Here is a 17,508-nt window from a genome sequence, read left to right on the forward strand (position 1 = left end):
CCATGTGTCAATTCACTCCATTCCAGCCATTTATGAGCCATCCTCCCCTCACCAGTCTTCTGTTGGTGTAGCATTTTTACACTTTATTCATTTAGCAGACCCTCTTATCCAGAGCGACTAGGGTTAAGTGCCTTGCTCAAAGGCACATCAGATTTATTGTAGGCTGCATTTCATAACAATAAAATGTAATATAGGTCAAATGATTAAAATTACAAAATAATTGTTGAGCTTGTTATCCAAATCAAATGTTATTGGCCACATACACATTTAGCAGATGTTATTGTGGGTGTAGCAAAATGCTTGTTATTTATATTTACAAATATTGTAAATAACATTTTAGTTATTTACCAACGACACCATACTGTTTTCTAGTGAAATACAAAGATGGGGAGTATACAGAGTGTCCTTGAGAAGAAAGGATTCACTATCCTGAGGAAGGTAGAAAATGGTGACATAGCTACTGACAAAGTTGGTGGCAAGTTTGTCATTAAAGAGATACATCTGAATGAGGTACATTGATTTGAAGGGCGACACAGCTAGGCCTAATTTAGATACCTTTAAAAAGTAAAGGGTTTTACTTTAAAAGTAAAGGGTTTTACTTTATAAAAGGGGGGGGTCTACTAAGCTATATGGAATTGTTTTAAGTAGGTCATATGATGGCAAAAAATGTTGTTATGTGTTTCCAGTGTATCTATGCATTTAACTAAATTCACATAATGTACTAATGAGACTTGCTCCCTCTGCTAGAACACTTCCCCTTTGTCTTCGTGACTGACTCATGGTTCTGGACTTGCAGCCAAATGCTGTCGTTCTATATCCTGTTATTTAGCAGTAGACTGAACTAAGCTGTGAGAGACGAGCAAGACAAATGGTTTCGGTTCCTTTGAGAAACAGTGTTGCAGAAACAGACTTCACCACCAAGACTTATCTGAACATTTGGGTCACCAACCAGTGCTCCTCACAGCTATTGTTCTGTCATATATATATATATATATTTATTTTTAATTTTTTTTATGCCTAGATGTGAAGTTCTCTATATGGGGGATGTTGAGTGGTTCAGGACTGGTTCTGACTCACATTTTGGTGTACAGTACAAAGCACTCTGAACATCTTAGGGTCCCGTGCCTTATAGTTTTAGCAAGCCCTGTCTGTCTGCTCTCCGCTCCCACTCTCTAAGCGGAGCTGACTTGAAGTGTCAGGTTTCATATCCTACATTTGCATAGGGAGTGACAAGTCACATTTTATGGCCTATCCAGAAAAACAATAGATTTGCTCTTCTGAGCGACTGTGAGATGGCATGAAAGGTAACAGTCCAGCGAATCCAACAGTTGTGGTTTGATCTCGCTGTGATATTCTCAGACGGATTTAGAAACAGTAAGAAAACTTTCAGGGAACCATTGTAAACATTCACATTCTCAGAATCTCCATGCAACCTAAAGATGTATGTTTCCAGAACAGGCAATATTTTCCCGTTCAGTTTTAACAGTCAATAAACGTATGGCTTCTTTCCCAGAACCAATGGGAAACAAAACATGTATATTCCCAGAACTTCCAAAGAACCAGATGTGCTAGCTGGGCAGTTCCATATTGATATTATATAACAGGGAAAGCATTTAGACAAACATTGAGAGTACAGCATACTCCGTGTCAATCTTACCATCTTGTTGACACAGAGGACCACAATGGAAACACACCTTTGGGGTTTATGGTGTTTTATCCTTGATAAGGTTTAAAGGGGCAGTTAGTGGTTGAAACAGTAACACAACATACTCCCCACCACTGTTTCGGTAAAAAAGCTGAGGGATTGTGCTGGAGAAATGTAATCACTCTCAAACTGATAGTCAGTCCTTTCGTCCATAACTCTGTCTATCTATGATATCAAAATTGTATAGTTTTAACCATGTTTTAAGGGTATACAGTGTGTTCACATTTACTTTGTTGACAAACATTGGACTAAAACAAGCTTGTATTTTGGGTTCTGGGGCCTGTTGCACAAAAGTAGAATTAAGACATCCGGGATAAATGACTCAGCTGAGCTCAATGAAGCCAAAACATGTGCGTCCAGGCTTAATTGGTTGCACAAAGACCAAGCCAGGATGAGCAGACACGGATTCATTAAGCCAGGTGAAACCAATCCTGGATAGGTGCGCGCTCACGGCTCACTCAAATAGACCCCGCCACAGATCACAGATTAACTGATTTACCATGGCAACTAGAGCCGCGTACTTTTCCCCGTCGGAAGCACAAATCCTCATGGAGGCATACGAGGAGGTAAAAGATATAATTAAGAAGAAAGGCAACACCGCCACAGTGATAAAGCAAAGAGAAAAAGCGTGGCAAAGTATTGCAGACCGCCTGAATGCGTAAGTAGTGCACAATTACACACTCACCGCTCCGCTGAAACATCACAATTACAATTCAAATATTTAATTCACATCTCCAAAAATGCAGTTGTACTGTAATTATGAAACGGTTAAATTTTTAATTGAAATGCACTGCAGATATGAGTGAAATTGTGTAAAGTAACTCCATCACACTGTATAAAGCTATGATAAATTTTTTGATATTTTTACTGAAAACAAGACAAAAATACCAAGTAATTTTTTGCAGTGTGACTCCATTAAATGTGTGTGTGTGTGTGTGTGTGTGTGTGTGTGTAGATTAAACATGAACGGGCCAAAACGGACATGGCAGCAGGTCAAAATCAAATACAAGAACATTCTGCAGAATGGTATGGTCCCTGACTAATATTTAACAAAGCACAAGCATATATTGTACCCAGAAGGTGCCTGCTCACACATTGTCTGTACTGTTTTAGCAGTGAAAAAGAATACCCACAGACAAGGCACGGGTGGTGGGTCACCAAAGGCTGACCTTACCCCAGCAGAGGACATGGCCTTGGAGCTAAATAAAGGCAGGCCCGTCTTAGAGGGGATCCCTGGGGGGAAAGAGACGAGCATAGGTTCCTCCCAAGATGCCACCCGCTTCATTCAAGGTATGTCCTTCCATCTCTACATGGGATACAACCACATTCATATTGAATCAATTTGGACTGTCTGACTTTGGTTTACCTATTGCCTTGCAGTGTCTGGCAGCACTGTGTTCCTGTTAGAGCCACCAGCACAAGCACCAGACGATGCTGATCCAGTGAGTACTCCATCAAAGGCATACTGTAGGCCTGGCATGTCTTGTCTACTAGCTTCAATATGAATCCGATTAAATGTGATAGGGTGAAGGCCCCAGTGCAGCAGCAACAGCACATGATGGAGACGATGATGAGGAGGAGACCATCTCTCTGGATTCCAGAAGGCATGAGGTATCATGTTAAGACTGTGAAAGTACTATTTACTCTACAATGGTGAGGAGTCCTCATCAAAATCAAAAAATCTAATTTCTTTTACAGGACCCAGATGCTATACAGTGGGAAAACCAGCCTGGCAACATAGTGCGTATTAATAAAAGGACACCACATCCTGCCAAATTCCAGCTGCGCTAATTGTATTGTGTTCACAGAGCTCACAAGCTATCAGAAAGTTGTATGGCAACCACCTCCGGCGCCAAATAGAACTGGCAGACATAGACATTCAGTACAAGAAGAAAAAGATGGAAAATCTTGCACTGGAGTCCGAAATAAAAAAGAGGACAATTAGGAAACTGGACCTTGAAATAAAAAAACTTGAGAGGGAGGTGAGATATGCCTTCAATGTACACTGTATGCTAACTGTAACACAAATGTATTAATCATTATTTTTCTTTCCTCCCCCAGCTCCAAGAAGATGACACAGCTCAAAATAAAAATTAGGTATATTCTCGTAAAGTCAAGTGAGCCATGACATATGAGCTCTTATTGTGAGCACACAGGACGGTGGCATCTTTCTAAGGTTTTTTTTATTTTCCCAGCAATCAGTACAACCAAGTCATCGTTATAAGGCATCGCCCTCTTTTGCCCACCCCCCCACCCCCCCAGCCCCCAGAGTGCCACCAGCCATGGACTGGGACAATCCGGCAATCTTCCCTGATGACGACAGTGGTTGGCTGCTGAGGGACCAATATGTGTTGAATTATTTTAGTTAGTATGTGTGCTTTCAATTTTGGTTAAATATGTCCTGCGGTGGCAGAGGAATTTGGTTTTTTTTGGGTTCGTTTTTTGACGAATTTGGCCTCTTATGATGTTTGTGCGGTATACTGTGTGTAATACAAGGCTGCAGGGAGGCTACTGCATCCATTCATTTGTCTGTTCAGTTGATGTGTATGGATTTGTCCTGCATTTATTTTAGTGTGCAGACATGCAGGGTGTGTTATATACAGACCTTTGAATGTGTATGTATCATTTTGTATAATATGCTTGGATTCTGTGCTTTCCATCTTGTAGAGTCACTGTGACTTCAGTTTCGAAAGGAGCTGATGGTTTACCTGCTTTGTTTTGTCCTTATTCAATAAAGGAACATAATGTTACACATTGTGTTTTTATATTCATATGGAATGTGTATTTGTTTATATGACAGAGTACTAGGGCCACACTGAAGAAAAAGGATAAAGTCATACATTTATGAGGCTGGTTCTTTCTGCAGAAAAGCTACATATTGTTTTTACAGTTTTGATACTTATGACAATGTGATACTTAATATTCTGGCACATCAGCATGTCTTTGTTTATGAAACCATACTGAAGTACAATTTCACGAAATGCCCCACATCTGTCATTTTAACAACTGTCCTCCTTTAAAACAACTGGTTACAATATTATGACTTGTGTTTTTTTCCCCTCTGTGGCCCTAATATTCTATCATTTTATATATAGCCTTATAGTCTATGGGAAACTGTAAATTATCTAATGATAGCAACATCATCTAAAAATCATTTTTTATCCAAAATCATTGAAATTAATGATCACAAACGTTTAAATAATAACAGTGGGTCTAGTTATATGTGATAACAATGTATAGTGAGCAGTGAAATAACTATTGGTTTCCATTTGTGGTGACTGCTGACTGACATTAGGGATGAGATTAAATAGATCCTGGAATTTAGCCTGGTCTGGAGCAGGCTAGCTCCACAGAATAAATCTCCATGGTAATTTATACCATAACATATCCTCCTGCCCCCTATCCATCTTTAGTGCAACCGGATTACGGATCAATTGAGCCAGGATCACCAAGATATCCTGGCTTAATCCCTTATCCTAGTTTTGTGCAACAGGCCCCTGATCAGGTACTGTTGAACTAAGTTCATGAGTCATAGGTTATATTTTTCAAGAATCAACAGGTATATACTGTATGATTAATTTATTAATTTAAGTCCAAAAATGGATATAACAACTGCATATTGCCCTTTTAATGTATGTGATGTTGTCTCCTACCATTTTAAATGATCAATACAATCCTTTTTTTTTTTTTTTTTTTTTTTTACATTAGAGTCCTTACCTGTGGTTGTATGCCTCTTCAGTGTAGTGTTATCTCTGAACAGGAGGTGCGTTCAGTTCGCTTGAACGTTTGCTACGTTGAGGAACTATTTGCACTGAATGACACGTTTCCCCCAAAATGTTTTTTGTACATTCTTGAACAGACTTTTAGGTATGTTTTCTCCCGTTCGGTGGGTGAAGCAATGAGTGGCGTATTTAAACGGAAGTGGCCATGTTAACGGCGTTCCCCAACCCACAATCCAAACACTCCCCGATTTTCAATTGGTCATTCAGGTCAGCACTGTTTCTGTTTAATTTAAAAACGTACTGAACGCAGCCCGGGACAAAGCGTTACAAAGTTTTCATTCTGTGTCCTGTACGGTGAGACCAATGGTTGCTGAGCACATACCCATACTAAAAACTTCCAGGGACGTGGTTTTTTCATGAAAGAGGGAGGAGTTTACCAGTCTTCAAAATGCCACCTGAACTCAATCAAGGAAATTCATCAGATTGTGTTTTCCCCCCAGAAGTGGAAGATAATTGTTTCCTTGTGAGCTGTGTTCTGCATACATAGACAGGTGAGTTTCAAAGGAATACCTTTGTCAAATGTGATCTATGCCGCACTATCCCCACATGGCATTCACAAGGCCCTTAATTTCCCACCAACTGAGTCAAACAAATGGAACTCTTGACAACTTTTAAGCACTTGCGTCCATGTGCAGCCTATATTTGTTAGATTACAACATAAGGACTTTACAACATTTTTGGTGTAACATTGTAACCATTTATTGCAACAATCGTTTGTCCACCTGTGTTTGTGGTCACAGTTTTGCGGGTGCGAGCACACGTCACCATCTATTATGTCGGTGACGCTGGTAAAATCAAAGATTGTCATATTTTGACAAGATGGTCGAGTGAATGTTTTAATGGAAATGCATGTTCTCAAAGATGGAAGGCAGGAGAACGTGCGATCAGGTGGGGCTATTCTTGCCAATGGGGCAGAAGCATGTGACCAATGGGTCATAGAGATAGAGGACTCATCTTTGTATCGCTGCCATTAAAGGATCTGTGATAACATGGACAGTGCCAATGACGCTTGTCTCCACTTTAAAATCGTCCTTTTCTTTCTTAATTGGCTGATTGTTCCTAACTTGTATGAATCTTATCAGTTGCCTACTTTAAAATGGTGGAAGCCCTTTGTGCTCCTGAGTGGCGCAGTGGTCTAAGGCAGTGCTAGTAGGTGTCACGACAGACCTGGGTTTGATCCTGGGCTGTATCACATCCGGCTAAGATCGGGAGTCCCATAGGGCAGTGCACAATAGGCCCAGAGTCGTCGGGGTTAGGGGAGGGTTTGACTGGGGGGGACTTTACAAGTAGGCCGTCATTGTCAATAAGAATTTGTTCTTAACTGACTTTTATATGGGTTAAATATTATTGCCATTTAAAAAAAAATGATGTCCATGAGTCTCTCTATGACAACGGGAAACTCTGATCTTTTAATTTTTGAAATTCCACAAGCGTCCACTTATCAGTGCATATGTAACCACCGAGCCATTGTGAAACTTCGATTCAATCAAATATATCTTGCGTCGCAAATTAGCAATAAAATGTTTTGTTTTCCAAATTCGACACTCTTATTGACCTCCATACAAACATTATTTACCTCATGGGTTTATTTTCGTGGACAGATTTTCCTCTCGCTTTGCCTCTTCCTCTGGTAAAATGCATTGGTTTATTCAGTTTCAGATTATTGTTATTCGTTCATGCTTACATTATTTATGTGGTTTTACATGTTTAACGGTGTCTATTTTCATTTTGTCATGTGCGTCTCGACTGGTCTCTGTGTAGCCTAAAACCTATTGAGGAGAATGGTTTAGCCTGTTTTGGGAGTGTAAATTCAGGCTATACTATCAACTTCTATTTATGACAACCTGTACTTGGAAGCTCTTGTTATGAGCGTTTGTCAAATGTGAGCTATGCTGCACCATCCCCAAGTGGAATTCACAAGGCATTTTAGTCTAACGCTGTGTTTGTAACGATATGGGAGGTGGGAATATACCATTTTGTGAAGTGTCAACTACTAGTTGGATGCATTCACGTTATTTGAACTCGTTGAGAAACAGACTGGCAAATTGCCACCAAGCTCCATAAACTAAAAGTACAGCTATCATGCTTGTAAACAAGTTGGCATAAAACATATTAATATATTGCTTTTAAACATGTTGCATTTAGCTACTGAAAATGCAGTTAAATGTAATTTCCTAAATTGGTGACATCAGCATGTGGGAGCTCAGGATGAAAGACTAGTTTCCCACTAGTAATATCCAGTTGGAGGGCCTTTCAAGTGTATTTAATTCTTAACGTGTGTTGTAAACTCCCACTTGGTTACGAAAGGAGAATGATTCCCTTGCCACTGTCAGACATATAAATTGAACTCTTGACAATCTGAAGTTTGTAGCACTTGCACGCATAGCCTATAGTTTGTTTCTGAGGTAGATTACAACATACAGCACAATCAATTTTTTTGTAAAACACTGTCTGTTTACTCCAATTAGGGTAGTGGTGGTAGGATTAGTGGAAAATATATTTTAAAAAATGTGTGTGCGTGTAACATATACGCCGGGAGTCAGGAAGCAGGTGCAGAATGTGAGTTTAATAATGAAACGATACAAAAGAACAAACATAAAGCATACTGAACGTGAGATGAAACCACAACACCACCTAATGACTACTCCCCCTTTATTTATCCCTCAGTTGTTATTAGTCATTAGGTGGTAATCAGAGAGCGAATGATGATTCGGTTTGTGTAATATAGATGCCAGGTCCGGTGATTAGTGGACCGGTGACGTCGAGCGCCAGAGGGAGCGTGTGTGGATTGGAAATGATGCAGACAATTACATTGATGGAGGCCAAAACATATCTGCAATATTAAAGCTGATCTACCCCCTATAAAAAACGAATATTGTAACCATTTATTGCAACAATTGTTTATCAATTGTTTACAAAGTTACATTTCATTGCCAACCAGTTTATTTATATATATATATATATAACTGGTTGGCAATGATATATATATATACACACACACACACACTAGATGACTGTTGGGGGTGCTGTGTTTAAGCCACTGCACCTCCATATTGGTATTTACCCACCATTATAAAAACATTTTGGAAGGTATAGAAAAGCATTTGTTAATGTCTACATTCATTTTTGCCACATTAATTCTAAGACACTGTAATAAATACTTTTTAAATTAAATTGTGAGCTAAACAAAATTAACAAATGGGTAAAATTGGAGATTACTAATGTTACTGTCCCCATGACGACAAATTAAATTTTGTCCTTAACCTTTCATTGAAATATGTTAGAATTTTAATTAATTCCTATGGAGGACTGCTCCTATCGGGGAGTGCCAATATGGCCTTACTGTGGCTTCAAAACCTCAATAGCCAATACATGGCATGAGCAAGCCAGCGTGTATATACATTATTGTTGCCAACCTGTGTTTGTGTTCCTGTCTCATGTTTTGAGGGTGCGTGCATCACCTGTCTTGGTGACTCTGGTAAAATGCAGTGGTTTATGCAGTTACTGAATAATTGTAAAATTCGATATATTCACTCAGGCTTAAGTCAGTGACTGCCGCAATCATTATTCATGTTGTCTTCAATGTGTAACGAACAGTGCTTGACTTGGACTGAAATAGGTGCCTTTACTCATGTTGGGTGCTGGTACTGTTTATTGGAAGGACAACTATTTCAATCCTATTGTAAGTAGCTACAGGTCATTATTTAATTTAAATCTGGAAACACTGGGCAGTTACTTTAAGCGAATAGGATCTAGTTAGGAGGGCTTGAACTAACAGAACAAATATGGTGAAAAATACGAGTTTTATTTACAGTGCAGCCCAGTGATAAGAGTGCATGTAACAAAAATATGAATGCAAAATGACCGTTGAAAAATACAAAACAGTAGAAATAGTCTACCTTGGACACACAAAGATTTGGATAACCTAAAAATCAGACCTAACTCACTCAGCTGAGCATATAACAAGAGCTTCAACACACATGAATGGAAGTCTGCATGTGTAGCCTGAGCTTGAACAGGTACTCCCAAAAACCTAGGCCTATAGGCTATACAAAGACCAGTCAAAACATGCATTACAAAATGCTAACAGACACCGTTACCAATGCTCGGCATGGGCAGGAGCTCACCAGAACTGAGTACCAGCACCTCAAATGTTCAGCTTTGGCTTGTGTTGCTCTTATAAATTATACTTTTAATATAGTGGAACTCCTGCACCTAAATATAATAATAATAAAAAAATGGTTGGTATGGTTAAAAAGCAGATTCTCTGTTTGAATAGTTGTATTTTATATTTAACCTTTTAACTAGGCAAGTCAGTTAAGAACAAATTCTTATTTACAATAAGGTCTACCCCGGCCAAACCCGGATGACACTGGACCAATTGTAAGCCGGCCTATGGGACTCCCAATCACAGCCGGATGCGATGCAGCCTGGATTCTAACAAGGGACTGCAGTGATGCCTCTTGCACTGAGATGCAGTGCCTTAGACCGCTGTGCCACTCAGGAGCAATATTGGAGGCTGTGGAGGGAAGGGTGGCTCATAACAATGGCTAGAATGGTCGAATGGCATTTGATACCGTTCCAGTCAAGCTATTAACATGAGCCCGTCCTCTCCAATTAAGATGCCGCTATCCTCCTGTGGTGTGTGCGTACCCCTAACAATAGAATGGTGTGGGCATATATCGTCATAAATGGTAATGCAACTAGACTGCCGATTGACCAGCTCATCCCCCTCTGGGCTGCTGATTGGCCAACTCATTCTCCTTAGGGAGATGACATGTTCTGAGGAAATGGCAAAACAAATGTACTGTCTTTGAGATACAAGTTTGAAGTGTTTTTTTTATTTCAATTTATGCGTTGGCAATGTAAGTTTACATTTATTTGCATATGAGGTAACAGAATATACACTTTTGAAAGTGGAATTTTCTCTGGGCAGTTACTTTAAGTCACTAAAATGTTTGCTACCTTACCATAATTTTGGGACAGATGTGAATGTAAACAATAGGCTGAACAACTTGCCAGTTTCTGGTTGTCTCCAACCTTATCATGTTCACTATTCACATTACTTTTTGTCAATGCAATATTTACAGGCTAGTCGTGTTTAGACAGGCAGTCCAATTCTGATCTTTTCATTAATTGATATTTAGACCGATTGTATCAGCTGTAAAAAAATATCTGATGTGATTGGTCAAAAGACCCAATTAGGGGGGGTTATCGGAATTGGACTGCGTTAGACTAATTCATGTGCAACTTAAATTTATTTCGATGTTTTCTAACCGGTTGTCCCCAGCTTGAAGAGATGGCGTCTTACAACGCCATGTCAGAGGACCAGTTCCTGTGCTCTATCTGTCTTGGTGTTTTCACCAACCCAGCCACAATTCCGTGTGGACACACCTTTTGCAAGCCTTGTCTCGAGGATGACTGGAACAGCAGTGGAGACTATGCAGTCTGTTCTGTGTGCAATACGAGGTTCACACCTACCCCCACCATCCAGGTCAACATAGTCCTGAGAGACCTTGTGGAAAGCTTCAAGGGGGCGAGGAGAAGGGGCGGTGCGGCCGTAGACAGGCCCGCTGTGGCTCCGGGAGAGGTCTCCTGTGACGCGTGCTTAGGATATGGGATGACCAAGGCTGTCAAGACCTGCCTGGTGTGTATGTCGTCGTACTGCCTGGAGCATGAAATGGTTCACAATGCCCGGTTCTCCAGGCATCAGCTGGTCAGGCCCCTGGCTAACCTGAAGAAGAGGATGTGTTTGAACCATGAGAGGCTCCTGGAGCGTTACTGCCGCACCGACAAGACCATGCTGTGTGGGGTGTGTGACACTCACCAGGCGCCGGCACACCAGGTTGTGTCGATGCAGGTAGAGTTCTTGGCTCAAAAGGTAAGAATTAGTTTTGGCGCAATGGTTCCTCAATCCAGGGTTGTATTCATTAGGCACCAAACGGAAGCAAACTGACTGAAACCGAGAGGGACTAGCTGAACTTGTCCAATAAATGCTTGTTTCTGATGTGAAATGTTTCCCTATGATTTCCTTTGATCCTGGTCCTTATTTGTATTCATTAAGGCACACCATATCAAAACATTTTGGAACGGAACATTGTTCAAGTAGTCCCTCACGTGTTTCATCCATTTAAAAAAAAAATGTATTTAGTTTGGTGCCTAATGAATATGCCCATGGGGACCGTGTGTGTTTTTTTTTGTTCCATCCCAGCACTAATGCTAACACTTATGGTCTTCACTTCAGGCTCAGCTGACTGAAGCCCAAGCAAAGGTAAAGGAGAAGCTGAAGGCCACTTGGAAAGAAGCAGAGCAATTCAACTCTTTATTCCATCACTGCAAGGTGAGTTTTTTTTATTTGAATTGGCTGTAGTCACGCCTGTTGTAATTGTGCAGTCTTTTGCCATAGCATTCAATTGTAAAACATTCCAAGAAACCTCACATGGGGTTACAAAGACTGCACTTGGGTTAGTCACTGCTTCAGGGCATCTGCTTCCATTGTTGTGCCTACTGAGAGAATCTATTTTGCCTTAGGATGTGTTCAGGATGGTGTAATGCTTTGGAACATTCAGATAGAAATGTGTTGTGTAGAACATGCTGATTGAGATTAAATGATTGTCCATCTATTGTATTTCTATCTGGAACTTTCAGAAGTTATCACATCAATGAAAACACCTCCTAGATCTGTTTGGTGTACTTGCCCCCTTGCAGGATGTAGCGAAGAGCCAGATCCGGTTTGTGAATGGGTTCCGACGAGACCTGGTCAGCCAGGTGGGGCGGATTTGTGATCGCTACAACATTGAGGCCTGTAGGAGGGTGGATGAGATGAAGAGCACAGCTTCCCGTCGGAGACGTGTGCTTGAAGATGACATAACAGCTCTGACGAGTAGAGGTGCCGAGCTGGAGCGGCTGATTGGCTCCTCAGACTCCTTTGCGTTTCTTAATGTGAGTCATTGCAGCCGACTTGAGTCCAGAGTGATTTATCTGCAAATCCCCTTGCATCCATAAATAACTTCTCATTGTCACAATTGACTAATTATGCATCATGGTTTTGATGCTCTCGAACATGGCCATTGGCTGCACCCTGAATCGCTTCCACTTCTCCCAAAGTGTTTTCTTGAATTACACTCCAAGTCACAGATGTAGCTATGTTGGAAACTTCCTACAGCCAATGCTTACAAAAATCGAATGCTTTTAAATCCAAGAAGGGTACAAGTGTGGAGAATCTAAACACGGCATTGTTGCGGGTCAACTTGCTTCTATGTTCAACCCCATTCATTCCATCTCTCTCTTTTGTTCCTTCTCCTTTTAGATTCTTCCCTCTCTCCCTTCTGCTATTCCAGATGGGGTCAGAGGACAATGCAGCATCAACATCCCCCCAGACCTACTGGGAAACCTTCTGAATACCTTAATGAAAGCCATGGCCAAACTACCTAAGATGGCCTACTTGTCTACAAATGGCTATGCTCTCCCAGGTCTTTTTTCTCTCAGTCTGATGTAGTCAGTTCAGCTTTTAAGATCTTAAAGGCTGCTTTTACACAGGCAGTTCTAACATGTTTTCCAATTATTGGCAAAAATATGGGTCACGTTCCCCTGCTCAGGCGTTGCATGCATAAACCAATGGTTGCTTGACTGTCGTCGGGCAGCAGTCGAGTGACCCACCACCTGGATTCGGGCCTATATTGCAAATGGTGTGATTTAAAAAAATAAAATAAATAAAGGTTTTACATTGGATAAAAGTAGACTCTTTAAGGATTCACATGTGAGGACATGTGCTAAACTGAGAGAATACAGTAATGTAGTAAACAACCAAACATTTCAAGACTAAAAGTAGTGGCCTATATAATAAGGAAAAACTCCAGGTCTTGGCCTATATCCTAATCTGACTTTGGTGCAAGGTCATGTTCTGCACATTACCATCTCTGGTAAACACTGACTTTACACCTACTGTATCCTGTGCATGTGATAAACGGTACAGTGAAATGGTTACTTGCATAGTGGAATATTTTGTTTAGACATGTAGCTAGCTAAACAATGAACCGTAATCTGAACTCTTAATACCATGCATGAATCTGCAGGTAGCTAAAGCTAACCATGTAAGTTCAAAGTTAGTTACCTAGCTAAAAATGTGGCTATGGCTGGCAATGCAAGTGGCCTACTTAGATGCAATATTATTTGTAACATAGATCATACATGCGTACGTAACGTTAGCTAGCTATTAGTATGGAGATAAGTACAACAGCCTCCTGTGTTCTCTTTTCGACTCGCCACATTTGGGACTCATCTCTGCTTCCACTGGGCATTCCACCGATTTTTAAAGACACTTAACTTCTTCCGTGACAACACTGTTGATCACCTTTTCTTCTGATGACAGTGATGGGGGAATATTCTACAACGTCTGGTTCAATTAAAATGTTTTTACCTAAATCTGGTATTTCCTAATTGTCTTTTCTTTTTTTTTTTTGTCAGTCAGCATGGCGCGTTAGTCCTCCAGAAAGTAGTCATCACATTTCCCACTGATCTTTGTCTATAGCGCTATTAACTTCAGGTCAGAAATGCAACACATCATGATATATTTTTTTTTTATTAAAGTGCAGTAATAGGGATTATCCACACATACTAAGCAGGTCATGTTATAGACAGAAGTATGCTACATGGCAGACCTTTCCAAATGCATATTTCGGAATTTTCAGTCCATCCATTATCTCAGCCAATCATGGCTAGTGGGATGGTTCCTGTATTTTGTTTCTGTGGCCAAACCAACTGCGGTCATAATTTTACTGTATTTGTATTTACAGATCACATACAAGTTTGTTTTATTAAGGCACATGAAATTTCCCATGTTCCAGAAGGCAGTTCTACCAAAACAAATTGGAGAAAAAAATATATTTAATGCCTAGCTTCTTGAAACAGGTCACATATGTCATTAGCATATATTTAAAATAGCTATCCAGGCATTGTAAGATATGGCATGTGTCTGCAACACCTGGGCAGAGGAATGTGCCCCTGATCTGATTAGTCAAGACCAATTAGGCTGCGTTTACACAGGCAAACCAATTCTTATCTTTTTTTCACTAATTGGTAATTTGACCAATCAGCTCTGAAAAAGATCTGATGTGATCAGTCAAAAGTAAAATGAGTGGAAAAATGATCAGAATTGGGCTGTCTGTGTAAACGCAGCCAAAGAGTCAGTTTATACATGAAGAGTGGAACAACTGGTTCAGCACTCCTACTCTGACATGTGAAAATGGGCCCAGATGCACAACATTTTGTGGTTGTATGTTTTCCCCAAAAATGTTTAACCTTTTTTTGTTTATCCCACAGAGATTGCCGTGGTTAAAGAGTTCACAGGTGAGGGAAGGTGTAGTCCTGAGTCTGCTTCCCATGTTGTGTTTTATATTTCGTATCCACCCAGCAGATTTTGAATGATTCTGGAAGGTGGATTGCTAACCACATCACAGAAGGCCGGTGAGAGAGGACTGATCATAATAATAGAATGGAGTAAATGAAATGGTATCAACCAGATGGAAACTACGTGTTTGTTTTATACCATTCTGTTCCACCGATTTACTATGAGCCTGTCCTTCCCAAATGAAGGTGCTGCCTGTAAACCTCATGTATCGTATACTTTGACCTTAACCCTTACTGAACTTGTTTATGTACCAGGGACAAATATACACTTCTCTATAATGGCAAAGGTGCATAAAATGGAGGAATTCAGCTATGAAGTCATTGTTTTAGCACTACCCACAGAGGTTTTTAAACTATGGTGTTCGACATGATTCAATGTAAAAATTAACACAATCTACTTTAGTGTTAAAAAAATAAATGTCTTTGGAGCTGGAATTGGATCATACTGTGCTAATGATTTAATTTTTTTTAAATAACAGCAATGTACAATATGGCAAAAAGAGGAATTTGTGTCTGCTATTGGATTGAAATGAATACAACCACTGATCATAAAGTTGTCCTCTACCCAGACCCCCTCCCAAAATGAACCCTTACGTAACCTTGGGTCTGCCGGCCAAATACCTATAATTAGGAACAATTGATTGTTGCGTTCCTCTAGCCCTACCTTTCTCTTCTCCTCTCAGTTGAGGTGACTCCTGACCCCAGCACAGCCCACCCATCACTCCTGTTCAAACAGGCGTCACGTGAGATCCGAGTGGACCGGCGCAAGATGGGCCAGACGTTTCCCCTGTCTGCTCAGCGCTTCACCCAGGTGCTGTGCGTCCTCGCCCCCAAGGGGTTCAGCAGCCACCGAGCCTACTGGGAGGTGGAGGTGGAGGTGGAGGACTGGACTTCCACGGCATCTGGTGTGTGGTGCGTGGGTGTGGCAACTAAATCCTCCATGACATCACGAGGGGTGGATCTCACCCCCGAGAAGGGGTTCTGGGTCCTGGTACACCACGGGGGAAAGCTTTGGCCCTCCACCAACACAACACCTGTGGCTGTCGGAACACAAAGGAGAATGGTATGTTGATGGCACAGTTGGACAGAGGGCACTTGGCCCAAAGTGCTCTCGAGTATAATACACCTCTATGAATAAATAAATACAACTATACTTTAAATGTTCCTCACCAGGAGAGGGCACACTCACACTGGAATATTTGAACTGGGGAAAAGGTTCTCTCATTTTGATTCATGCATGTCTTTTGGAGCTAGCCTTTAGTGTCATGATGAATGTTTGAAGATACAAGTTGAATATTTCTAATGTTTGATCACTCAATATGTGGCATAGATATGAGTCAAACATTTTATTCTAGTCTCAATTTTTTTTTTTTTTTTTTTAATAGAATAATTTTGGTCATAAAGTCCAAAACTGATATTTGCTAAATGGGGAAGAAATGTGTATCACAGAATGAGGGGGTACTGTAGAAGTTCTCCATGGGTTTATTTCAATCCTGCCCACAGCTGGCATCACTCAAGTTGGCTGCAGCTGAACACGACCCGATCGTAATGCCCGTGGTCAATTTGGTTTGACAGTGGATATCCCTATGGGGCTAGTTGGAGACCATCAGTAAATTACACTATGTACATGGGACAATATTTTAAAAGGTCAATAGCTATTTATTTTTTTACTTAACCTCAAACCAACTATACATTATAGAAATGTGTATATACATCTTGAAACCATTTTAATGAGACAACTAAAAGGTGTGTAACATGAAGATATTGTTCCACTTACATTGTCTAAGTTATCCCTAACTAGCCCCACAGATTGGCTATCCAAAGTCAAACCAACTCTGTCACGGTAGCATACCAGCTGACGGAAGCTTAATGGCGAAAAGTTGGCTGGCTGGCTTGCTAGCTAGTCTACTTCCAGACATGAGCTGGTTAGACACTTTCAAGTTTTTTAGAAGGGTGATTTGACTGTGGGTTTTGGCAGGGAAAGTACAAACGCTTCCCTCGTTCGAACACACACAAACGTGCGCGCACTCGAGATGCCCACATAAAAGCATGCCTCCAAAACCCAAATCCTGATCTGTTGCATTTCATAATGAGAAGAGTTGAAACGGAGGCAAAATCCGGAATCATATCTACGCCTTTAAATTCAAGTCAAATGTGTTTATTCCGGAGGGGCAATTTTATTCAAATACAGTTAGTTTACTTTATTAAGTAACTATTAATAAATGTATTTTATACTTTACAGGCACATGTGGGTGTGTACTTTGACGGGCTGGAGCGGCGCCTGTCTTTCTACAACGTGAATCTCGGTCTTCACCTCTACACATACCACCACGTGCCAACCAATGAAAGACTCTTCCCTGTCTTCAGCCCTAATTTCTTCAGTCCTGGAGACAACCCCGCCAACCACGTCATGATTGTTAGACCCCTCACTGCCACAAACCACCAACGTGGATGATGATGCTCAGTGCCAGTCCAAGCCTTTTGGGGGAGAATTCTGGTTAAGATTACTTAACTTTTTTTTGTGTTTGTTTTCTTGTCAATTTTTTTTAATCCAGTTAAAAAATATATCTGTTTTTAAAGATGTCTTAATAAAAGTTATTTTTTATTTTTTTA

At 40.6% G+C, this 17,508-nt stretch overlaps 2 protein-coding genes across 3 annotated transcripts; both read left to right on the top strand.

The window, feature by feature from the left end:
- The first annotated feature begins 1,986 nt into the window (after positions 1-1,986).
- On the top strand, positions 1,987-3,956 carry LOC139561710 (uncharacterized). Of its 2 annotated transcripts, XM_071378969.1 has the most exons (8): positions 1,987-2,731; positions 2,819-2,995; positions 3,086-3,147; positions 3,230-3,316; positions 3,404-3,445; positions 3,514-3,687; positions 3,767-3,802; positions 3,901-3,952. In XM_071378969.1, the coding sequence occupies exons 1-7, from the start codon at positions 2,668-2,670 to the stop codon at positions 3,800-3,802; spliced, it is 642 nt and encodes a 213-aa protein (XP_071235070.1). In that variant the 5' UTR covers positions 1,987-2,667; the 3' UTR covers positions 3,901-3,952. The 2 variants fall into 2 exon arrangements, with proteins under 2 accessions (XP_071235070.1, XP_071235069.1); XM_071378968.1 differs by having other exon boundaries at positions 3,514-3,956.
- Positions 3,957-5,867: 1,911 nt separating this feature from the next.
- On the top strand, positions 5,868-17,508 carry LOC139561226 (E3 ubiquitin-protein ligase TRIM17-like). Its single transcript, XM_071378189.1, has 8 exons — positions 5,868-5,978; positions 10,778-11,368; positions 11,732-11,827; positions 12,196-12,429; positions 12,797-12,959; positions 14,809-14,835; positions 15,579-15,958; positions 17,138-17,508. The coding sequence occupies exons 2-8, from the start codon at positions 10,787-10,789 to the stop codon at positions 17,348-17,350; spliced, it is 1,695 nt and encodes a 564-aa protein (XP_071234290.1). The 5' UTR covers positions 5,868-5,978; positions 10,778-10,786; the 3' UTR covers positions 17,351-17,508.

This window comes from Salvelinus alpinus, chromosome 31 (genome assembly GCF_045679555.1).
Source record: "Salvelinus alpinus chromosome 31, SLU_Salpinus.1, whole genome shotgun sequence".
Classification (NCBI taxonomy): domain Eukaryota; kingdom Metazoa; phylum Chordata; class Actinopteri; order Salmoniformes; family Salmonidae; genus Salvelinus; species Salvelinus alpinus.

What these genes read in the sequence shown, in the direction of transcription:
- LOC139561226 (XM_071378189.1), top strand. Translation starts at nt 10,787, where the DNA reads ATGGCGTCTTACAACGCCATGTCAGAGGACCAGTTCCTGTGCTCTATC. An exon ending in CTTTATTCCATCACTGCAAG is followed by an intron (nt 11,828 to 12,195) that starts GTGAGTTTTTTT and finishes GCCCCCTTGCAG; the next exon opens with GATGTAGCGAAGAGCCAGAT. An exon ending in ACTCCTTTGCGTTTCTTAAT is followed by an intron (nt 12,430 to 12,796) that starts GTGAGTCATTGC and finishes TTCTCCTTTTAG; the next exon opens with ATTCTTCCCTCTCTCCCTTC.
- LOC139561710 (XM_071378968.1), top strand. Translation starts at nt 2,668, where the DNA reads ATGAACGGGCCAAAACGGACATGGCAGCAGGTCAAAATCAAATACAAG. An exon ending in CAAGAACATTCTGCAGAATG is followed by an intron (nt 2,732 to 2,818) that starts GTATGGTCCCTG and finishes GTACTGTTTTAG; the next exon opens with CAGTGAAAAAGAATACCCAC. An exon ending in CACCAGACGATGCTGATCCA is followed by an intron (nt 3,148 to 3,229) that starts GTGAGTACTCCA and finishes TAAATGTGATAG; the next exon opens with GGTGAAGGCCCCAGTGCAGC.